The sequence below is a fragment of the Thunnus albacares genome, chromosome 11 (genome assembly GCF_914725855.1).
Source record: "Thunnus albacares chromosome 11, fThuAlb1.1, whole genome shotgun sequence".
In the NCBI taxonomy this organism is placed as follows: Eukaryota; Metazoa; Chordata; class Actinopteri; order Scombriformes; family Scombridae; genus Thunnus; species Thunnus albacares.
Genome location: NC_058116.1, coordinates 31,950,519 through 31,975,276, shown reverse-complemented (window position 1 = coordinate 31,975,276; position 24,758 = coordinate 31,950,519). Strand labels below are relative to the sequence as shown.

Below are 24,758 nucleotides of genomic sequence, written 5' to 3'. Positions count from 1 at the left end.
CAAACAACTGATGATTTAACTATTGTTAGAGCCTTATCAGTTGTTTAGCTAAAAATTAACCCTGAGGGTAATTTAGAAAGGGGACATTAAAATATAAATGGCTCATTATCTGGAGAGCAGGAATGGGATCTGGAAATTATATGGTAATGCACCAGATAGATTTTAATTTTGTTGGTCTGATTTTGTTGGTTTATCCTGTTAAGCAACAGGATAGACTGATGAATTAAAGATTCTAAAAATTCTTCAGTCCATTGCATTTAAATTTAGGGACACTAAATTGCCTTTTAGAGGGCAGAAGTTGGTATTCTCCATTTAAAACATACAAGGAGTCGGAAGAGATGCTGTTTGCAAGTCTGAGCATGCTCTTGCTGTGAGCTACTTGAAAGGTGTGCAACAGGTTGGCCAATAATCTTTGCACAAATTTGAATATATAGTTTAGTTTGAAGTTTCACAGATAGACTGCTGAACCAGGCTGTAGCCAATCAACATTACACTGGTACAGTCTGGGGTTATTGCAGTCAGTCAGCAGAGAGATAGGAGAGGAAAAGTGTAAAATATAATTTAAATGTATCATAGTAATTTGAATAACATAACCCTGCTTGTTTAAAACATGAACAGACCAACATGAAAAAAACAAACAGAGGCTCAAAAAACAAAGAGTGAAAGATCCGTCACAAACATTAAAGTACCTTTCTCTTTCTTTGTTGGCTCTTCTTTGGGAGGAACAACAGCAGGTTCTGGTTTCTTGACTGCTTTTGGAGGCTCGGGTACTTTTTTCTCGACAGGAACTTTAAAGAGCACCATTCACATAGATTAGAAGTCTTACAATGAATTAAAGTGGAAGAAAACCCCAAAATCCAACACTCTATCGAGTGCAAAACAAGAAAAACTCAACAAAAAAGTGACACAGAGGACGTGCAGCCCCATCGTAACATACAGGAATCTGTGAGCCAGAGGTTAGACACTAGACAAACACTCAACATAACCCAAAAGAGTTTAAGATGAGTTTAAGATTTTAGTACAAGGAGCTTTGGATGATTGACAGCCAACTGAACTTTAGGTACCTTTAGCTGCTATAGGTTTCTCCTGCGGTGCTTCCTCCTCTTTCTCCACCTTTTGTAGGACTGGAGGTGGAGGTGCAACCACCTTCTTCTTTGTTGGTGCTTCTGGCACTTTAAAAAAACACGTTTGTCAGACACTAAAATATATAAATATGTTTAAAATCATTACGCTTCTATGAATGTAATTTGGCGCAAGTTAAAAAAGACACAAGAAGTGAAGGAAGTAAAATGAGCCTGGGTGTTTTGTAGTTTTGTGGCTCAAAGCAAGAAGTAAAATGTTTTGTGACAACAATAAATGAGACAAACACAACAAAACCCACACTAAAACACTGACATTAGAGACAATAAGAGTTGGAGATACATTAAAGGCCAGCAGGATGGTTAAAGATTTAAGGAGTTTGCTTGTACAAACATCTAAACAAAATCAAACACAGAAAAGATGAATTAGCACTCATAGAAAATCACTCCAGACACATTAAAGTTGAAAGGCGGAGTTAAGAAGATTAAGAAAAACTCCAGAGCTGCATCTCAACCAGAGATGCCGTATACCTTTCTTTGGAGGTTCCTTTGGTTCAGGAGATGGTTCTGGTTTGGTCTTTTCAGGTTCTGGTTTTGGCACCGCAGGCTTCACTTCAGCTTCAGCTTTTTTCACTGCTGGTTCTGGTTTTGGAACAGATGGTTCTGGCTTGGTGACGGCAGGTTCAGGTTTATGGACTTCTGGTTTTAGTTTTTCTGGTTCTGGTTTTGGTTTTCGGGCTTCTGGTTCTGGCTTGACCTTTGCTGACTCTGGTTTTGCTGCCTCTTCGGGGACTTAAAGCAACATTCAGATCGGTTTAGATATGAACAGAGAGAGTCAGGACAAACAGATAATCAAAGATTTGCTTCCACATTTGAAGCTAAGCAAACACAGTAAAGACAAACATCCTATTAGACTTAAAACAGTCCTAAAAATCCAAACAAGACAGGAAATACCTTTGGATGGTGGTGTCACCGGCTTCTTTACCGCTGCTGGCTTCGTTTCAGGCTCTGGTTCGACCTTTGGCGCTGGTTTACCTTCAGGTTCTGCTTTGGGAGCTGGTGTGGGCTTAGGCTTTGGTTCAGGTTCTGCTTTCACTTTGGGCTTGGGCTCAGGCTCAGGCTTAGCTGCAGGTGCCACTTTTTTAGGCTCTGCTGGTACCTGAGGCTTGGGCTCATCTTCAGGTAAGTAACACAAACATTAGCTAACATTAGCATAAAGTTGTGGTAAAATCTAAGAGTATTCAAGAGGCGTTCAAAAGAGTAAGATGGCACTTAACAAGGAGACACACACTGATGAAGAGCGAAATTGGTGACAGTATTATGTATAAAACAGTACAAACAGAGTAAGATGAAATCAGAGAATAGAATAAAATCCAGACGAGACAGACATCAAGAGGTGAAAAGCTACGTAGCGCTGAACACAGATAAGCTGCTACTGTAGATTCTGGTTAACATGTCAATCAACAGGAAGAAGAGAGTGAAAAGTACCTTTAGTTGGCACCTTGGGCTTCTCGGCAGGGGGAGAGGGAGCAGCCACAGGCTTCTTAACCTCCTCTGGTTCTTTTAAGATACATTCAAACACATTGTAAACCAGTGAATCAAAGAAAACAAGGTGATGAAAGAAACGGAGCATGTAAACACAGTTCAAACCAAATCATAACAGAACAGTCCACAAAAGGACGGTGTCATCAGCACGGATGGAACATATTACGTAGAGAGATGTTAGAAATCAGACATCTCTACCTTTGGGAGCAGGAACTTCCTTCTTCTCTGGGACTGAAACAACAGGAACCTTTTCCTCCACGGGCTTTTTGGCCTCTGGTACTTCAAAATTTCAGTACAATCACGTAAATTTTGGCAAGATAAAAACATCCAGGAACAAAAGAACTCACAAACACAATTACACTAAATACATGGGAGCTATTTTAAAGGAGTAAACAACATGGAAAGTCATAGATGAAGTTATCAAAGTGGTACATGGCAACATTGGAGGTATGTTGGTACCTTTCGGTGGTGATGGCTCCTTCACAGCTGTCGGCTTCTCTTCAGGCTTCTTCTCAGCTTCGGGGACTTAAAAAGACACTGAGTATGTTAGCATCAATGGGAAGATGCTGTGCATTTGAGCGTGAAGCAGAGAAGCTTGGCAAAAGACAGGACTGACAAAAGAAAAGGCAACTACAGTAGATAATGTAATAAGAAATAAGAAATAAAAGACTAAAAGAATCAAACAAAAACAGGAATGAAGAAGCTGAACACAATTTTAGTAGCAAAGGACAGATGAACAAGTTTGTGAGTGGGTTTCTTTTGCAGGACAGAGCGCTGAGCTGCAGCAGGAAGATGGTCATGTCTGCGGTACCTTTTGTAGGAATTGCTTCTCTCATTTCAACTTTCTTGGTCTCCACTGTCTCCTCAATGGGAACTCTGGCAGCTGAAGGAGGAAAACAGGAAAACTTTCAGAATCATTGTCACTGTCAGAAAGCAAAAACTTTCTGATGTCCATGTTACTGCAGTGTTCCAAGCCATGGCTCATTTTATGTATGAATTACTGCTTGTAACTCAGAAACATCAAATTCAACATGTGTTGTTGTGAGTCTCTTAATCAGTCCTACACCAAAGAATCAGTGCTTTGTGTCATGCTAATGATACATACATAGGATATGTTTAATTTCACATAGAAATAGTAAGAAAAAACCTGTTGAAAGACTCAAAATTTACAATTTACCAGGCAATCTGTAGACTAACCAGAGGTGAAACTGTATGCAAAGGACAATTATAACCCTTGTGGTGGAAAACAAAATAATTACCCATGCTAGAACAAAACTAAAAAAGTTTTTAGGAGTTAAGTAGAAGCCAAAAAATTGCCTCAGACTGCAAAACCAGGAGAGGTTATTTTGGTAAACAAAAAAGTAAACACAGATGAAGAACGATTACAAACAAACAAATAAACAAAAGAAAAAAGGTTGAAAGAAAGGAAAAAAAACACAAACATTAAACCTCAGAAACAGAGACAAACATTAAGAGAGAGCCATGGTTAAAAGCGGCTCAAACACACAAAAACACACACAGGTATTAACAGACAGGTAACCGATGTCCGTCCTGTTGGTTACTGTGATCGGATACCTTTGGTTGTGGGCACTTGTTGTGTTACTGTCTCTTCTGTCCAGCTCTCATACTCGACTGAAGTGTGACGATCACAAAAGTGACAAAAAACAACAACGGTGAGTGAACTGTGTGCACAGTGACAAAAACCCATGACGTCATTTCACAGTTTAATAAAGTCACTGCCCTGTTGTCTCAGAGAACCTTTAGTTCAACCATCACAGAACAGAAAAATACGAGATAAGTGTATTTTCACTCTTAAAAATACACTTTTTTCTTTTGTTGCAACATCAAAAAAAGCCAAGATTTTAGCCTGAGATCACTGTTTTGAAAGTCATTCACATTTCGGAGCTTTAACAAAATCAGAGGGTGAATCATTGGACCAAACTCATATCTGTGTGAAGCCTGACATCTGCTGGTGAAAGCAGGTACTGAAGAAAAAGGAGAAGCAACACACTGAAATTTGAAAGTTTTTATTGATACTACGTTTCGACCTGCAAGGTCTACATCAGGCAAACAGTCGTGTCGACAAAAAACAGGCTGAACATTCAGACAAATAAGGACAGATCTCATGAGAGGTAGGTGGAGCTGTCATTTTTATGTCTGAATATATTTTTATGCCGTTTTTTTGTTCACATGAATGTTGGCCTTTGTTCTATTTTGCAACTCCATAAGACTTGGCAGAATAACCAGAGCTATTACAAACAAACTGAACCCCGAACCTGCTTTTAAAATGTATCCTCAGTGTCTTATGTGAAGTTTATGTAACTTATGTGAGTTTACCTTTTATATTAAATGTCTGTACAAATCAAGTTGCGTTGCCTGCAAACAGCAGGTGACATCGCCTGGTTTTAAACTGGTCAACAACCTCTTTTCATCAGCAGATGTCAGGCTTCACACAGACTGAAGTTTGGTTGTAATAGCTGTTCATAGGACCAGTGTGTAGGATTTAGTGGCATATAGTGGTGAGGTTGCAAAAAATGCAAAAGGCCCTTTCTAGAGTCAGTGTTTGGTTTGTCCATTGTGGGCTCCTGTAGAAACACGGTGGTGCAACATGGCGGGCTCCGTGGAAGAGGACTCCCTCCCTCTGTAGATATAAAGGCTCATTCGAAGCTAACGAAAACACAAGTGTTCGTATTTTCAGGTGATTATACACTCATTAAATCTGACACACTGGTCCTTTAATTTCCTGCTAAAGCTACAGGGTTTACTGTTCAAAACCTACAAGACAACAGACTTTGAAAACTGTGAAATGCCGACATGACTGGAAGTTAGTCAGTGTGTGATGGAAAGATGGAAGATGGGATGAAAGTTAAAGAGTGAAAAGTTTGTACACCTTTACATGTTTCACAAAAACAAACAAACAAACAAGAACATGTGAAGTCACACAACAGCATGAAGACTTTTATATTAAAATTGTTTGTACATTTTTTTTTCAGCAAAAACAACCTTTATAAATCAGAGATCAGTCAGACAATGCAATGAATGATGTTATGATGAAAGTTAAGAGGCAGATTTGGGCAAATTCACAGTTTCCTCTTATTGATTTACTGATATTTCACTTTGTCTAATGAATCCAAACTCCAGTATTCATATCTATTGGTTTTTGTTATTGGTGAGAGAAAAAAAACTGTTTTCATAGAGAACAGAAATTATTTTTTATTTTTGTCCAACAAAAATTACTAAAAAAGAATCACTAAAGCTTAAAATTTTAGATTTACAAGCAAAACAAATTATCTTCATTAAAATTTTCTTCATTCTTATTTTTTATTATTAATTATTTCTTTGTGAGGCACAAAATTTCAAAAAACTTAAATCACAAAGAAAACGACGAACCATTCGGATTTAAAAGTTACATTTAACTTTTTGAATATTCAGCGTTGACAGAAATCCTCATGATGCTTCAAACATTATTTTTTTAATTGATTAATTAAAATGATTAATTATCTTAACGTGTTTTTCCCCAGATCTGCTCAGATGGTGGATGGTGATGAAGAGGATGAGGTTCGTATGAACATGTTGTACCTCTCTGCTCCACCTCTTCCTCATAGTGATACGAATATTCAGTTGATTCTTGTGAAAACAAAAACGTTTTTTTGTTTCCGTTATTAAGAACAAAAGACAGACGAGTTTTCAGTTTGTGATGAGAAGTTTGGATTAGTTTGACTGTCAGTGACATGTGGTGTTTTCAACAGTAAAAGAGTGAATGAACAGTTTTTTTTTCACTGTAAATGTTAAATATAATCTGTGACTGGATCTATGACAAATATAATAAGTTTAATGTTAAAGTCATGTTAATTGGTTTTTATGTAGAATCTGGTCAAGATGAAGGAGGTAAAATGTAAGTAGGGGGAGATAAAATCATAAATACCTCTCTGTTCAACCTCTTCTTCATAATGATAGAATTCAGCAGATTCTTTAAAAGATAAAACACATGTTGGTTTTTATTGTTAAATTTTGGTCGAAATCATTAAAATCTGATCAGCTACAAAATGGTGCGTTTGAATTCAAGACTTTAGCCAGAGATGAATTAAGATTCAATTTACAGAATCAGATAATTCATCCAAACTTTATTTGGGATCTTGGTAGAAATCTACTTTTTGATTAGTTGATTTCAAAATGAACTGAAACCTGCACCTGATTCCAGTCTTACCTTCGATTGCCACTGACGAAGCCACTTCAGGCCTCTGAACTGAGGAGTCTGGGACATCTACAGAATATGGAATATGGTTCATACCACATCTTGATTTTAAAAGAAACTATTACAATATATTTATGAAAGAAAAAACAGTTACAGTAGTATTAGGAAAAAAACAAACATTATATCAATAGCTGATTTCACTTGTTGACATTTTAGAAAATCCTTGTGTTTCCCAGAGTTTGCCAGAGTTGTGGAAGGTGTGTTTTTCCACTTTGGAGGAAAACAGCTACCATTTTTTATTACTATTATTTTTTTTAACAAACATTCAATGTGTATATATACTGTATATATAACAACTATATATAACATATACATATATGTATATATAAATCAATAAAGTCCTAAACTTATTTCCATTGTTGTCCTTGGTGTTTTCAAAGTCCACCAACATTTAACACCATCATAACATTGGATATGCTAACTGTTTGTAGCTACCAGCGACCACTGACTGGCCATGGTCAATGTTATGGGACTAAAGATAGTCTATGTAGAGCAGTGATTCTCAACAGGGTGGTAGGGCCCCCCAGTGGGTATTCAGGGAACATTACGGGGTGTAGGAAGTCTGGCAGTGGCGAGGGGAGCGTCTGGATGCTAATGGTGGGTGCAGACAAAGCACAGGTGTGTGTTAAGTGGTTTTGTGCTGTGCCTGAGAAAGACGAAGAAAAAGTGACACCAATACAACGTGGAATATCTTCACTTAGCTAATCTCAAGTCAACATCCTTCTGTCCATTTATAAAGCAGCAAATCAATGAGCACAGGGCGCCCACTGATGTGCCTACTCACTGAAGACTCCTCTGGGTAATATTAATGCTGGCAAGAGGTTTCTACCTGACTTAAAGTCCAGAAGGCATCGTGATGTATTTTCCAGTGAAACGGGATAGACAGGCGGAACATAACGTTGGGAGGAATTTGATTTAAATGTTGAAAAGTGGGCATGTCATAATGAATCTTAGCTCTGTGCTGCTAAAAGTTGAAGATTGATCGATAGGTGGATGTCATGATATTATTGGTTAAAAAGGTTTGGTTCAAGCTATGTAAGCACACATCATATTTTGTGGACGAAAACAGGATTGGATTTTGATATAAGAATACAAAGAAATGGATTTTTCTGTCTTTTTTTGGCATGTATTGTTAAATTGTGATAATTTCGTCTCGACTCTAAAGGGCATCTACCCAAAATAGGGTGAGAATCACTGATGTAGATTATGATATCTGCTTGGGGCTACACTGGCTAGAAGTTTTCCCTCTGCCTCCAGTCTTTGTCTAATCATGTTTTTGTACAATACTGTAACTATCAACCAACTACAAATTTCTAGCATAATGTTTTATATGCTAACAGTTTGTAGCTACTGTACTAGTAGGCTACAGCAGCCAACTACAAACATCTGGCATAATATTTTGATATAACAGTTTGTAGCTACTATAACATTACCCGACCACAGCATGATATTTGATATTTAGATTTTTAGATTTACATCTCACTGCATTGTTGGATTTCTCTGAAAGGCAAACACTTCAAAATACAAAACAAAAATATTTAACCAGACAACAAAATATGAAAAAAAACAAACAAAACAAAAAACAATAAAGCTAAACACAAAACAAACATAGGACAAACAGAATACCTTGGATGTAGTTTATGGCTGTACTATGTGGCTAACTGTTTATACCTATAACTTCAGCAACCTACAAATAGCTAGCATAGTGTTGGATATGATAGCTTTTTGTAGCAACTGTAACAATAATCACCTACAAAGAGCTAGCATAATGTTTGATGTTTGTACCCTCTTTAACTTAAGCCAACTACATAATGTTGGATATTCAGTTTTTGGGTAATTATGGACAGTTCATGGCTGTTTGTAAAATCAGTGCGCTACAATCACTTAGCATAATACTGATTATGCTAACTGTTTGGAGTTACAGTGGCTATCAGTTACCCCCTGCTTCCAGTCTTTGTGCTAAACCAGGCTTAACACATCTACAGAGATTAAACTGGTATTCATCATATTATCTCACTCTGGTGAAGATGGACAACAAGAGGATTTCCTAAAATGTTGTGATTGATTTAAGTTGTTGACAGTCTAGAAAATTAAATACTTACCGAGGGGCACCATTGCTAACTCAATTTCTGTGAAAAGGGGAAGAGTGAACACGCATTAAACACTGAAACACTCAAAAGCTGAACAGAAGCATAAAAAGTGACGCCTGACTAGGAACTGTACCTTTGCCAGACAAATAAAGCTCAGCTGTGCTCTTAGCCTCTCCTCTGGGCTCCAACCTCACAATCACTGAGTACACGCCTACATGGGATTAGTAATGAAGACGTTTATCACTCAAGTCATAAAAACAATGATGAGAAAAAAATCTATAGGGCTTTTGGATGGGCCTTTGGGGCTCGATGGCGCTCTACACACCTTCGTCTTCAATGGCCACATTTCGGATGACCATGAAATGTCTTCGGCCCTCACTTCTGAAGTTGTATTTAGGGCTCTCTTTCAGTTCCCAGGTGTCTTTGTACCACGAAACGATAGCATTGTCGAAGGACACTTCACATTCAAAGGTGGCTGACTGGCGCTCGTTGACTTCGATGTTGTGGATGCGTTTGGTGAAATGAATTTGTTCAGCTAAAACAGATAAAGACGTGAATGGGTAAACGTGTTTGGCATCACAACTAGGAATGTATGACAAAACTTGAATGGTAGTTTTCATCGACACAACATCCACATCAGGGTTAGAAATGATGATCATAGGAATGCTTATGGGACGGTTATGATGACTGGTTGTTTGGAGAAGGATGGATTTGAGTCGAGACGGATGTAAGAAGACAACGAATGAGATGATGGCGGAAGTTTTTTGCGAGATAATCCTGGAGAGGAGAGGCGTGGAGAAGGTTAAGACAGAGGAAGACAAATCCCAGAAGAAAGAGAAAAAAAAGAGGGCAAAATCCAAATCTCCAACATTAGTCTTAGAGTTTGATGAGGGGAAGTTGTAAGAGGTTAGTCAACGGGCAGAACATCCACCACGTCTAGAAGGTTGCAGGATGGTTTCCAGGTACAAACCTTCCACCCAGAGGTCGGCCGAGGACTCCAGGTGCTGGTACTTGCAGGAGTATCTGCCCTGGTCTTCGGGCTTCAGTTCTCTGATCAGAAGCTTCTGAACCTTGTGTTTCACCTCAGATGTGTACCTGCCCTTCATGTCTAACTGCTTGCCGTTTTTATACCACTGCGCCTCTACGTTAGGGATGGACAACTGACAAGACAGAGTGCACGACTGGCCTTCCTTACCCGATGTGTCCTGCAGATGCTTCTCAACCTCCGCTTCTAAAAGACAAAAGACACAAAGAAGAACAAATGGTATCTGTTAGGAGGGTTTAGTGGTTTTTGAGTATTACAAAGTGGGAACAACTTTTTTTTATATTACTCTAAAATGAGAAGTTTGGAAGTATTTATTGATGCTTTAGATGTAGTTAAAGCTCCACTAATCAGTACTTTTTTAGATCGACAATGAATCAAAAACTGTCTCTCGTAGTTCTTGAGAGATCAGAACTCCAGCAACACTTGTAGTATAAAGAACAACTTTATCTGTTGACCGACGCGTTTTGGCTTGTGGCCTTCATCAGGGTCATTTCTTTCCCTCCTCCGTGCACCTTGGAAGTAGGTGAAGTTGTGCCAGAAACCCTTACTCTGCATGTCATAGTTCTTAACCCACAGATCACCAACTCTGCAGCTCTACGGACTCTACTTTTATCTTCTAGTTTCAGTTTTGTGGCACATTTCCTGTCTGGTTCAGTCTCAGCTGTTTTCTGATAAACTGAATGTGAAGAATGTGAATTAAGTAAATATTGGTATGATCACATTGCCTTTTGTCTGCTGGATGTGGAAGTAGGCGGCTGCTGATAATATGTCAGATGTGTTGTGGCTTCCAAAAAAACTTTTGATGTGGCTTTAAATAAACTAAAGTGAGCATGATACTTAATTCTTGACTTTGTTAACAAAAAAATATTATCTTGCATCTCATGTTCTTCTTCTGCTGATGGAGTCTGCACAGTTGTCATGGGGATACCTCAGTGTTATCATATGACTAAAGTTGTATAAGTTTTCTGTCTGTTTTTTTATCCTTAAGTTTTTTCCATATGGAACTTTGGTCACATGATCGAAGTGACCAAAGTTACAAATCTCCATGACAACTGAGTGTACTCCATCCACGGACGAAGCCCAAGAGATGCGGTTGAAAGTTGAAATTGGATTAGTGGAACTTCAGTCAAACAACATGGACCCAACAGCCCCTATAAAAACAGTTCATGTTAATTCTCCTGTCTAGGTTGGTTGTCTTTCCAGGACTTCAGTGTGCACGGTACTTCTAGAAATGACGGGTGTGTATAGTTGTAATGAAGGTGTATAAATGACATGTTGTGGTATATAACTGACAGATGTGGCACAGCTGCATGTGTATCAGTACTGACCCATGACGGTGAGCTTGGCGCTGGAGATGTGCGGCCCACAGACCACCCTGTAGTTGCCCTGGTCAGACGACTGGCATTTCTTGATTTTCAGCAGGTGGCGGTCGCCGCTGATGCTGATGTCGTACTTGTCACTGGTGTCCAGTTTCTGGGTGCCTTTGTACCAGGACAGAGTGATCTCTGGGTAGTTGATCTTGACTTCACATTCCAACACTGCTTCTTTGTTGGGGTAGACAGACTGATCGGCGATATCCTTCACCACAGTGACAGGCTGCCGGAGGGACAAGAGAATTAAATCTCTGAATGTTTCTGACAGCAACACCAACGTTTTTTCATTGTTAAAATCATGATGACACTATCCTACACTGAAGTCTCCAGTAATTATCTGGGTTGTGTTTTGGTTAAAACAATCAGCGTGCAACTTTGACTCCTTCTAGAGTTTGGAGTCAACCTCCAAACCTAAAATTTACCAGGTGATCTGTTAATGAATCAGAAGGGAAGCTGTGTGCAAAGGAAAACCATAAGCCTGAATACTATCTGAGTTTGTGGTGGAAAAAATTAGAAATTAAAAATGGGTGAAACAAAAACAGATTTAATCTGTGTTCTGATTGGCCACTTGCTTCTAGACTCACAGAGAAAAGTAGGATACGCTGGTTGTCATTTCTTTTGACAACTAGTGACAGGACAGGCCATTTCAGCCCATAATTACACATTCAATCTCCAAATTGACTTTGACAATTTGACTTTGAAACTAGTATTGTTTGAAAGTTTTTGATATCAGTGCTAAAACAAGACTTTTTGTATATTTTAGTTTTGGGAATATAAACATGTTTTAACCTTTTTTTTTCATTCAACAAACTTTTCCAAAATGTTTACTGCATCAGTGATCACAAGTCATGAGTCAGTGAAGTGAACAAGGCTTACGATATGAGCGAGCATTAATAGACTCCTTGATACTTAATGCTACAGACACATTTCCACACGAGGCTCAGCTTTTAGGGGCTGAAAGTCATGACAAGTAAAACAAACAAAAAAAAATACTTTAAATTTTAACTTTTTTCAGTTGTGAACACAGAAGTGAGTCGTTCATTTGGACACCAAAAACAATTCAAACCTTTTACCAATGTGGTAAAAAAAATGTCATATTATCTATATTTTAGTTTTTGGGCAAGCCCTTTAATTCTTTCGTATTGGCAAGATATTGCTAAAGAAATATGTTTTTTTTGGAATAGAGGTTGATCTCTTCTCTTATGTCACATTATTCCTGGGCAAAATCCTGGACAAACTGATAATGCAGGATGAATATCTCTACAAAATACTTGTGGCTGCAGGCAAACCCTCCATCAAAGGACGACTGGCCTGCAACTGTCAGCAAAATACACTGTATGGAGGAATTTAAATTAAGACTGAAATATGGACTACATACTCTATGTATATGTACCTATAAGATGTAACTCATTGTTTATGTCATTGATAGACCCTGTTCTGTACAATTATTATGTTGCACATATCACCAACCCGTTCTTTTTGCCTGAAAACAGCAATACCAAATAAAGTTGCATAAAAGAAATACAAAATGGAAGCAACAGATATGGACTAATTCAAAGACAAAATGAGGAGTTTTTACATGTTGATGTATTTTATGAAACTCTGGGAACTTGCACAAATAAAATGTGTTTATCTTCAGTGTCTATGTGTGGCTGCAGATCAGCTAACAGATAAATTATCATGTTTTCCCATTTCCTGCAGACAGTGAATGCATCCTGACCTCTGTTCGCTCCATCCTCTTCTGCAGGTCGGCCACCAGTCGGGCCATGTCCTCATCAGACTCTCTGTCACGTTCCAGTTCCTGTCAACAACAACAACAACATTGAGCATTTTGACTACAAAACACAAACACGTCTGAGGAGCTGCTCGTGGAGAGTTTTACCGGTCTTCCACTTTCTTCAGCTTTCTCTTTCTTGAGCTGCTCGATGGCCTGCAGCAGGCCACGGTAGTCGGTGATGCCGTACATTCGGGCGTATTTCTCGTACTCTTTGGGGTCCACGTTCCTCAACAACTCCACGATGTCGATGTCCTTCTCCTCCTGTGGACTCTTCTGCTTCGATGGCGTCCTGAGAACACAACACAGGAGACACAAAGTGTGAAGCTGGTGAACTGATTTTACCCGTTTAGACACTGGATGCATAAAAAGTGAGATGTACTGGACTTCTTTTCCATCCGTAGCTCTGATCCTGATCCTGACACGGTGGGTGTATTGTTTACCATCAGACAATAACACAAATATAACAGACAAATCTAACACTAATGAAGCTCTATACACAAGACTCATGTTCCTCCGACAGGAACTTTCCTCCCTCTTTATTAGTAACGGTTCAGTTCATTCCTGATGTAGATCGTTAAAACTCAGCTCCCTCCACAGCAAGTCTATTGATATCTATTGATCTATTGCTATATCTATATCTACAGCAGCTCCCTATTGAGGTCGACGCCGTTCATTGCTTTAACAAAATCAGGTATTTTAATGTAAGGAAGGTAATTAAAAGTATTTGAGTGTGGGCATGAATTAATAAAATTATATATGCATACAAGTGTTTTATACATACAACTATATAATGCATATGTTTACTCATCTTAATTCTCTTCCACAATGGAGCTACTGTATATGATCAGTTTATCTGCAGGTCCTGAAAAGTCTTCTGGTATTATGGCCTTTTTTGACTAATTTGGCCATTTTTAACATCTCTGTGACATTTTATTCAGCAAAAGTTGTTTAGATTTCTCTAAATCCATCTTTCCTTACAGCCCAGACTCCTCTCTGTCCTCCAGCAGACTGTTTCTGAGGCTATTTACATAAGATCTGAATTATTAATGATGCATGATCACGCACTGGATGCGTGAACCTCAGCAGGGCGTGTGTGTTGCTGAACTGCTGCGTCTCTCACGCCGGAAGCGTGTCTGCTGCGGCGCTTCTGCCACTGACAGCCCTATCTCTCTATCGTGTTCCCTGTCTATTTCTGCTGAGAACCGTGGGCGTCACGCGGCGAAAATAGGCAAGACCTCGAACACGCTGCTCTCGCATCCAGTGTGGTCCAGGGGTAAGACAGTATAAAGCGTCTATGAAGCAGAGTCTGAAGCTGCTCAGCTGAGACTCATCAGGATGTTTCAGAACGGTGAGATCGTGTCTAAGTTTCCTCACAAAGTCGCTAGCTTAGCTTTAGCACAGATTTATTATATTCCTTTAGCTGAGTAACAGAAAGAAACCATGTTTTAAAACTTCATCCACGGATTGAAGATGAAAAAGTCGGCTGTAAAATGTGCCGAACACATGCAACCACTTGCCGATAAGGGAGGAGAGATTGTCCCTGACATTCCTGAAATTTCCATCCTCTCGAAGGCTGTCGAGACTGCTTTGCAAACTCTGAATACAGAAGTTACGTACGCACTCAGCGCTGGGCGGCTTCCTGCAGATTTGCTTTCTGGTGTGACGTAGGAACGATTATCGCTTCAACACCACTCGGTGCCATACGCATCATTTTAGACACATTTCCCCAAAACTCAGCCTGACATATTTGGGATCTTCATTGGAATTTAAAATAAAGTTCTGTAAATTCTAACAAAATTTCTTTACCCTGATTGTGTAAAGCTGGATCCAGTAGAGTTTGAGGAGATTAAAATGACTATAAAGATGCAGATTGATTAAATAACATTTCATTACATGATTTTATGAGCATTGAAACAAAACAAACTCACTTCTTAAGTTTGGCTCGGAGGTCTCCCTCGAGCTGTGCTGCTTCTTTCTTTTCGTCCACGTGCATGTCGGCGCTGCACTCAATCTCTCCGTGCTTGTTGGAGGCGACACACCTGTACTGACCCGAGTCTGACTTGGTCACTTCTTTGATCTCCAGTTTGGCCTCCTGGCCCTTCTGCACGATGGAGATCCGGCCACCCTGTGTGATCTGCCTCCACTTACCCTTCATCCACTTCACGTTGGGGATGGGGTCGCCTCCCACCTTAGCGATGAAGGTGGCAGTGCCCTCTGCGGAGCAACAGTATGAGGTTTAATCAACATTATAACAGTCTGTTATCTAAATGTAGGATTCTTGTCAGTTCTTCAGAAAACTGAAGCTCTGTCGTGTATGTATATCTGATATGTTATATAGATACTATACAAGTTATTAGCATATACATATACAGTACAGTATATAATATATGAGTCTCAACCTTCAGTCGTCTGTATGGGTCTGTATGCTGGTATGCGTTTTACTTTAAAACCAATAAAACAAACCAAATCTTCCTGTTCTATTAAGAAAACCAGTTACCTACGCTGTATCTGTATTGTGTTTTAAGTAGTTAATGTGTACATTTTCTGTACCTCACCTGCAGAGAGAACCAATTCTTTATTTGAAACAGGCTTATACTCGAGACATGCCTTCATTGTTTTATAATTTACTAAGAAGCCTCCCTGTTTTCTGATACACTTCCTCTATGTTTACCTGACATCTTAATAAATTAAAGTGCTAATCCCATCAGTATAACGATACAGACATGTCATACTCACCTGCTCTGAGTTAATTAAGTTCTACTTTGCTGTCAATGAAACTTTCTGCACAGATGTTTCACATTGAAAGCCTCCCAACAGCTCAAAGGACACAAACGTTCCCATTTATAGTAACAATTTAATTTAAAACATCTGCAGGAAGAGTTGAGTCTACTGACTGGACGCAGAAAAAAAAGTAGAACATCTTAGAATCTTAGTGTGTTCACAGAATATGTATTCATCCTGGTCACACCTATTTTTTAAAACTTGGCCAGTACTTGAATGCTGGTTTTTATTTGAGAATTCAGGATTATAATGACCAGATGATTTATGTAGCACTTGCCAAAAACAGATGTGCTGTGTATTACATTAATTCCTGTGTGTATGTTGTGTGTTATGTTTGAGTTGCGTCTCACTCTCAATGACGTGTGCAGTCTTGGGCTCCTCGATGAAGAACAGCTTGTCCAGCTTTTTGGTTGGAGCGGCTGAAGGAGCTTCAGCAGGAGATGGAGCTGCTCCTGGTTTCTCTGCAACACAGCAACACAGATTTATATGTTTGTATTGTGATTATTGTGCAGTCACACTGTGAGATTATTAGTGTGGTGTACACCATTAATTCATCCATAATTTATTCAACATTGTCCCACCTCACTAGATAGAACTGTTTGACCTCTGACAGGCAGCAGGAAACAAAGCAGCAGTAAATGTTTATTTTAAGAGAAAAGAGGGCTCTTTAAAACAGCAACGTGTTCTTATAATTTGTATTATTATTATTTTTATTATTAGGGACCGAGCCCAAAAGGCAGAGGACCCTATTGTTTTTTGTGAGTTTGTTTGTTTCTTTCTTTATTATTACGCCACTTAAACCCTAAATTTGACCCCCTAACCATGCTCAAAAACTCACCACATTGGGAACACACATCAGGTCTGGTGAAAAATTTGATAAAATGTAAAAATTAACCCCCAAAGTGCCAAAATGTGCTCTCTAGCGCCACCTATGTAACTAAAATGGCCGCCATGGCCCGTAGGAATTTCGTAGAGAGATCAAACCAAAACTCAATTATTCGTCTCATCAAGATCTACAAATCATACGCTGATACCCCTGACCTAAATCCAACAGGAAGTCCGCAATAAGACTTTCAAAATAAGACTTTGCTCCAATTTTGGACCTCCGAGGGCATTAATGGTATCGGCTTCAATCTTTAATACATGACTTATATTAGTATAGTAATTAATCAGGCATATGCTTGATGCTTTGATTAAAATTGTCAAATATGCAGCATCTAAAGGAGAATAGTGCTATTGCTTTTCATGGTAATATCCATTATGGTTTTTTATTTACCTTTTTGTTGCCCAAAAATTAGAATGGAAATCTATGAGGATTTGTATAAAATGCATAAAAACTGTCAGAATCTCTCGTGCTACACGACCATTTCAGCCTAATATACATTTTCTGTCACTTTGAATTTTTTTTGCATTTTCTCGTCATCTTACATATTTCACATAATCGTCAGTAAACATGTGAATCCTGAGCAAAGCTGTAAAATATGGGGGCATTTCACCTGTAGATGACGCTACGGCAAAGTAATAAAATTAATAAAATAGTATGATCATTTCAAAACAATGACACTTTGTTTCCTTCCCAAGAAATAACTGTTGTGAATCAAAGTCGATCTACTATTGTTCTAAGTTTTCAACTGTGTCGTCATTTACTTTTCCTGCAACAGCTTTTCAGCTGCAGCCAGCATTCATACTGTATTTCCTTCAGGAAGTGCTTTCTGTTGTTGATTTAATAGATAGCTTACATTGGAATTTCTTACTTAGGGTAGAGATTTACCTTTGACGGTTACTTTGGCCTTGCAGAACTCACTGCCGGCCTCGTTGCTGGCCTTGCAGAGGTAATCACCGGCATCGTGTTTGGATGCGGGACTGATCTCAAGGCAGGCCGTCCCATCTGAGAAGCTAATCTTGGTGCTGCCAGCAGAGGTCAGGTCCTTCCTGTCCTTCATCCACTGGATCTTCAGAGGAGGAGACCCGCAGACATGACACCTGAGACTCAGCTTCTCACCCTCATCCACAGTCACTGGTTTGAGCGGGACGTCAAACACTGGAGGCTTCTTTGCCTCTGCGGGGGAAATACAGTATGATAGATTTATTACAGCTTCATTTATTGGACTGATCTGACCACGCTCGAACTGTCCATTAAAGTATATATTATGATGTAAAAGAGTAAATAGAGCAGGTCCAACATGAATCAGCTCTGCAACATTTACAGCCAGTTGAATTCACCAAAGGAAAAAAAAAGATAATTATAATAATTGTTATGTTATGAAATCTTTGCTTGTAATTACAGGATCATTTTCTTGTAATAATGTCTTAACATCTCATAATCCAAAGATCTGTATCTCATTATAAAACTGTCTTGTAAGGACGACAACCCTATCAAATATCAGATCCAATTATTATTTTCTGTTTACACTGTCTATAAAAAACAGATCTGAGTCACACTGAGGAGGAATAAAGTCAGATTTTGTCCACTTATACCTTGTGTTGGAACATTGTGTCATTTCAGCATCAAACTCATGTATTAATGAAGGAATGTGGAAGAAAAAACATTTTTATTGGAGTTGAAACAAATATTTTTATCACTGATTAATCTGTTGAGCTGCCGCAGTCACTGCATTACCGCCGTAATGCAATCGTCACACCCACCGCAGAGTCCAGCTGATCACCACCTCACCGCTGAGCGCGCGGCTCAAGTGATGGGACACTAGTTATTCTCTCAGGCTTCACATAAAGAATGATGTGCTGAGACATTTAGACACATAAGACGTAAAGATAGACATTTAGACTATAGAAATATACAAATAGACTACTACAGGAATAAATGCATTTGAAAAGTTAACTGTATTAGTCCGAATATAAGACGGTGGTTTTTTTCCTAGAAATATGTCTGAATTAGTGGGGTTGTCTCATATTTGTGGGCTGGACAATTACCCGTTCACAACATCAGATCTTCTTTTTGCATGGATAAAGTAACAGTGTAAAACCAACTCCTACACGGAGTGTTGCATTATGGGTTGTTTGTAGCATTAATATTGCTAGGCTAGCGATCTGTTTATAGTGAGTGTGTTAGACTCAGTCAGCACTAAAAGTGTTTTGTTAGTCCAGTTTAAGCTGCAGGAGTTTCTGAAGGCTCGTGTAACGTGGTTTTCTGCCACAGAGGAAATAAATTCATGACGAGCAAAAATGAGTCCAAAGCGTCTTTGGACGTCTCTACTACAGAAACGGAATATGTCAAGCTGCCAAATACCACTGTGACAGATGATAAGAAGCTCAACAGGCAGTCTTATAAATGCCAACTGCTGGAGAAAATATGGCGGCAGCTCTAGTTGATTATTTTGTAGATTAATTTAGTAATAATTAAATCTATAAAATACCAGAAAACATATGTATAAACATATATAAAAAAACATAACCAGCAAATAAGCACATTTGAAAAGCTGAAGTAAGAGAATGTGTAACATTTTACCTTGGGAAATGATCAACAACTGTTTCAGCACTACAAATCAACTTCCTGCTGTAATGAATCCAACATGGTGTAAAACACCCACCTGAGATGCCAACAGTGACATCGCAGGAGACTTTTCCAGCTTCGTTGGCGGCGTGGCAGGTGTACCTACCACTGTCGCTCACCTGGCTGCTCTTAATGCACAGAACGGCCACATTACTTTTAAAGCTGATATCATATTTGTCAGAGCTGTGGATCTCTGTGTTGTCTTTGAACCAGCTGACAGACATGGGCTGCGAGCCGGAGACACGGCCCTCGATCTTCAGCAGTTTGCCCTCTGTGTCCTCGATGTGCTCTGTGGGCTTTTTGGTGAACATCGGAGGGTTTTTACGCTCTGAAAACAAGAGTGTGAACAAGAGTGAAGTGACAGCAAGGAGAGAGAGTTTGGAATCTTCACACAAAGAAACGCCCATGAAGGGGGCTTGAGTGTTTAAGAAGAGAAGGCCGTGATGACGTGAATGTGGCCCGAGTCAAATACCTTTGACAGTGATATCAGAGGAGCAAGAGTCCTTCCCCATGTCATTAGAGGCATGGCAGAAGTATTTCCCTGTGTCAGCTTTATCTGCCTTCAGAATGGTCAGGTGGGGCGTGTTATCCTCACAGCTGATCTTATAATTCCCACCAGAGCGGATATCTTTATGGTCTTTAGACCATTTGACTTTAATGGGGGCAGAGCCGGTCATGTGACACTCCAGCTCAATGCTGTCGCCCACCGTCACCTCCCTCGGTGACAACTTCCTGTCAAAGACCGGAGGGTATCTTGGTTCTGCAGGGTCCGTGAAAGAGTGTGAGGAAAATAAGACAAAACAATAAATCTTTAGATAGAAACATTTCAATAGTTTTGGTGTCAAACAGCCTCACACTGTCTGACAGAAGGTCCATAAAGATCATTTACAGTCTGTGTGCTTGAGACAGAACACGTAAAATAAAAACTGCTTTCATTGTTCTTCTGGAACAAAGTGAAACACATCACACCACTGCCAGAAGAGTCAAGACACAATTAGGCATCAAGATACCAAAACACTTTTCTGCTGTTTGAATATATTCTTAAATAAAATCTGAAGGCCGTATTCACAAAGACTCTTATTCTACCGCCAGGACTGCTCAAAGAGTTTCATCTTGAGAGACACTTTCAAGAAGCTGTCTATGGATGACATCATGTTTCATGACTGAACTTCATCACTATTGTCACGGTGATTAGTTGACAGATAATCAGTCTGTCAGTGAAAGAACACAAAGACTGTACGGGAGATAGAAAAGAAAGAAAGACAATGAAAGAGTAAAAGAATTAAAAAGAAAGAAATGAAAAAAAGAAAGAATGAAAGAACGAAAGAAAGAATAAAAGAGTAAAAATAAGGAATGAAAGAAAGAATGAAAAATGATGAAAAAGAAAGAAAGAAAGAAATGAAAGAAAAGGAAAGAACAAAATAATGAAAAAGAACGAAAGAATGAAAAAAGAAAAGAAAGAAAAATATGAAAAAAGAAAAACTAAAAAAGAAAACAAAAACAGACTGACATCACTTGTTTGTTGATATTCTGATATTTTGTCCTTTGATGAGGTCATTCTATAAAGCACTGATTAAATAAAGTTAAGAAATGACAAACTGGCATCTGAAGAGCATTTCCTGGACGTTTGAGGCTCATTATCAGTTCTTCTCTCAGACTGAGGAGCAACTTTTAGCCATATAATGTTTTGTGAAAATACTCCCCCCTGTATTTCTCCTAACTCCAGTATCTTGGAGGATGTTTTGTGAATACGGCCCCTGATTTCAACCCTGTAAAAGCAGCAGCATTTCAATCATCATGTAGAACCAATCGCTCGATCTCTGCGTCATGCTTAACACACCTTGAAGAGTGAGCTTAGCTCTGCAAGAGGCCGAGCCCACGCTGTTGGTGGCGACACAGGTGTATTCTCCAGAATGTCTCATCTCGCCGCGGCTGATCTGCAGCACGGCTGTGTTGTCGTCGTACAGCATGGAAAACTCGTGTCCCTGGCTAAGAGGCTCGCCGTCTTTCAACCATGAGACCTCCACGGGTGACGAGCCGGCGACGCGGCATTCAAACCGTACCGGCTCACCCTCCGTCTGCTGCAGGCTGGTGATTTTCTTGGGGAAGGACGGTGGAGTTTTAGCCTCTGGAGAAGGTAAAGATGTGATGGTGAATGGCAGGATTTTGGCTAAAAGTTCATTCATGACAAAATTCAAGACATCACCTTGCACTGTGGGAAATTACAACAAGCATTTTTCACTTCTTTCTGACATTTTACAGACTAAACAATTAATCAAGAAACTGATTTGCAGAGTAATCAATACAGAATGAAAGAATGAAAAAGAACGAATAAAAGAAATGAAAAGAAAGAATGAAAGAATATAAGAAATAAATGAAAGAAAAACAAGGATAAAAGACTGAACAAGAAAGAAAGAAAAAAGAATGAAAGAGCAAAAGAAAGAAAGAAAAGAAGAGAAAGAAAGAAAAGAAGAGAAAGAAAGAAAAGAGAAGAAAGAAAAGAGAGTGTGCTCTATGAATTAATTGTGGGTTTACTACCACTAAATACGAGTATTTTATTACACTACAAATAATAAAACATTCACAAATAATTCAAAATGCTTTGTGTCGAACGTAGAAGTTATTTCACAAATATGATGATGAAGATTCACATTATTTATTTGCATGTCTTGAGTCAAAGAGAAAAGAAATGCACACAGATGTAGAGAAGAAGTTTGGAGATGATCACCTAGCACATTGAGTCTGCAGGTGGAGGAAGCGGAGCCGATCTTGTTCTCCGCCTTGCAGGAATACTCGCCGATGTCGGCCTTGGTGGCTTTGCTGAGCTTCAGACAGGCAACGCCCTTCGAGTACTCTAACTTACAGGTAGGGCTGGACCTGACTTTGCCGTCAGCCTTGAACCAGGACACCTTGATCTCAGGTGTACCTGCTACCTGACACTTCAGACACACAGCATCTCCTGCTGTCACCTCCATGGGCTCCAGAGACTCAACAAAGTATGGCGGTTCTGCAGTGACAGACACAAATATCAGATACCTCAGACTAACATCTGTGTGATGCCTGACATCTGCTGGACAAAGCAGGAACTGCACTCTTTGGTCTGTGGTGCCACCTAATGTCACTCTCACAACACAAGATTTTTAGGGATAGAGTCATTATTCCCTCTTACCACCATGTTACAAACTCATCCAAGTCTTTATCTAATATATATCTTCAATTTTTCTCTGCATGTTTTGGTTTAGCCACATTGATTTTCGTCATTTTCTCTGTGTGCACATCACAAGCTTTAAGAGATAATTTCACTTTTTTTAAGCCCTTAGCTTCCTGTTGCATTGGCTTTGTCTATACATGCAGTTTAAATCAGCCCGTCCTCACAAGAGCATCAAGATTCAAGATTCAAGATTCAAGATTCAAGATTTAGTTTAATGTAATTTTCTTGTGTATTTGCATACACAAAAAAATGAAATGCTTTTCCTTCCAGCCCACAGCAGTGCAACAACAACGGAAAGGATATAAGATATACTGTATATCTAAAAATTCACTTTAAAAAAATGATAAAAACATATAAATCCCAAGAGAAAAACAAGAAAATAATGAGCAATTAGCAGCACAGTGCATTAAAATGCATTTAGAAAGAAAAGTACATGTCTCAGTTCGATGTAGACAGCTGACCAGCACTGATACCAGAAGAACACAACCAGAATACAATCCAACAAGGACCCCTTAATTTCTGTTCTTGTCTTCACAAAATAACTCTTCTGTTAGCTTCCTCAGTGCAGTTTCTCCTTTTGAGGGTTGGTAACAGTAGCAGGTAGCAATCAGCAGTTGACAGCTAGATAGTTGTTTTGATTTAAAAAATATATCCAGATGATATTTCATCTCCTGTTCTTGCTGATTAATGCTGTTACCTCTTCTTTAGAGTCTTTTCTTAAGATTATTTGAAGGTCATTCTGCAAAATGTCCCACTTTTTAGGTCCAAGTTCGAGATGTATTCAGAAGCCCATCTGCAGTGAAGCTACTCTCTCGACAGAGAGGTCTAATATTCAGGTTGGCTAAAACGCAAAGCAATTGCCAGAATAAAATGTTGGCATTGTACGTTTCTACACATAACAGATATGTTGAATCTCTATGTTTCAATGTTGATCGCATTTTAAGCTTTTCACATGTCATTCACGCAGCATTAAATGGCTGTTGTATAAGGGATAATGTACAGGACGAGTGTATGACATCACCCAACAGGGTGATGTCCTGCATCACCCTGTTGGGGTTCATTTCACAATAATGACCTCCTCGCTGTACATTATCCCACTTATTACACAGCTATTTACTAAAGAATTCAATAACCTGACACAAAATACTGATTTAAAAATGATTTTATTGCTTCGGCTAAAAAAATAGTCTGTTAGATTCTATGGTTGGAACTGCGTGCATAGCGACATGCATATCTATGAAAACTCTGTAGCCTTCCTAAGATTAGCCTATTTAGCATTATAATTCACGTTAAATTGAACATTTCCATTGATGGTGAAGTGAGACAAGGTGAATGGGACTTCTTTGGGAATATTGATGTTGACGTTTCTGTCCTCATTCATCTATATGTTTCCCTCTTGCTGGGCCTTTGCAGTTGACACACCTGCAAACACAATTTTTCCTAATGTTACAACTGGTAACAATATTACTATTATCACTACTGCTTATTGTACAACTTAGTATATGGAGATAGGCAACTAGGAGAGGTGCTCACCTGATCTGCTGCCGTTGCCCGATTGGAGGACAGGATCTTGCTCCACTTTTCCATTTCTGTATTAGTAGGAGTCCAGTAGCTCCTCAGGCTGCCCTCACATCTGAGGCCAGTCACAGACATTATCTCCGTTTCGTGCTCTCCAAATATATTAAAATCGATATTAGAAAAATATTCCATGGTGTTTTATGATGGAGTTACGGAAAACTAACTTTTTTTGCCACAGGGTTTCATGATCAATTGACAGTTGGTAATTTTACCGGACTTCTGTCTGCGGCTTGATATAATTGGACGTTGTCCTCCCGAGTCTATGATCAGAACTGCGTCCATAGCAGTGGTCAGTTATTCATAGCAGTGGTCCGCTATTCAGAAATAATCATGGACTGTAAAAAATACGGACGTAGCCACTGTGATGTCACCCATTGGTTTCTGAAGAGTGTTTTGAAGTTCAAAGTGCGTGGCTCCGGTTGTCGCCATCTTGGCAGTGCTTGACTCCGCCTAACTCCCGGTTAATCCAAAATGAAGCCTGGTTGCCTGTCACTCAAAGTGACCACGTCCTTA

At 39.2% G+C, this 24,758-nt stretch overlaps 1 protein-coding gene and 1 long non-coding RNA gene across 2 annotated transcripts in view; both read right to left on the bottom strand.

Annotated features, from left to right (window-relative positions):
* ttn.2 (titin, tandem duplicate 2) overlaps positions 1-24,758 on the bottom strand; it is a 253,622-nt gene that overhangs the window by 143,889 nt on the left and 84,975 nt on the right. Inside the window, exons 73-98 of the mRNA XM_044365366.1 lie at positions 22,185-22,463; positions 21,297-21,584; positions 19,929-20,216; positions 19,494-19,784; positions 17,717-18,004; positions 16,296-16,406; positions 15,093-15,378; positions 13,270-13,453; positions 13,108-13,188; positions 11,343-11,610; positions 9,940-10,200; positions 9,295-9,504; positions 9,103-9,180; positions 8,982-9,008; positions 6,832-6,888; positions 6,550-6,594; positions 6,204-6,251; positions 4,200-4,256; positions 3,436-3,507; positions 3,084-3,149; positions 2,823-2,903; positions 2,568-2,639; positions 2,034-2,255; positions 1,611-1,871; positions 1,065-1,172; positions 690-788 (exon numbers count right to left, since the gene is read on the bottom strand). Coding sequence (XP_044221301.1) covers positions 690-788; positions 1,065-1,172; positions 1,611-1,871; positions 2,034-2,255; positions 2,568-2,639; positions 2,823-2,903; positions 3,084-3,149; positions 3,436-3,507; positions 4,200-4,256; positions 6,204-6,251; positions 6,550-6,594; positions 6,832-6,888; positions 8,982-9,008; positions 9,103-9,180; positions 9,295-9,504; positions 9,940-10,200; positions 11,343-11,610; positions 13,108-13,188; positions 13,270-13,453; positions 15,093-15,378; positions 16,296-16,406; positions 17,717-18,004; positions 19,494-19,784; positions 19,929-20,216; positions 21,297-21,584; positions 22,185-22,463 — 4,128 coding nt within the window. The remainder of the gene's footprint in view (positions 1-689; positions 789-1,064; positions 1,173-1,610; positions 1,872-2,033; positions 2,256-2,567; positions 2,640-2,822; positions 2,904-3,083; positions 3,150-3,435; positions 3,508-4,199; positions 4,257-6,203; positions 6,252-6,549; positions 6,595-6,831; positions 6,889-8,981; positions 9,009-9,102; positions 9,181-9,294; positions 9,505-9,939; positions 10,201-11,342; positions 11,611-13,107; positions 13,189-13,269; positions 13,454-15,092; positions 15,379-16,295; positions 16,407-17,716; positions 18,005-19,493; positions 19,785-19,928; positions 20,217-21,296; positions 21,585-22,184; positions 22,464-24,758) is intronic.
* Positions 23,818-24,713, bottom strand: LOC122991937. The gene is made up of 2 exons (XR_006405946.1): positions 24,201-24,713; positions 23,818-24,089 (listed from the first exon to the last, which is right to left on the bottom strand). It is a non-coding gene; the product is annotated as an uncharacterized LOC122991937 (long non-coding RNA).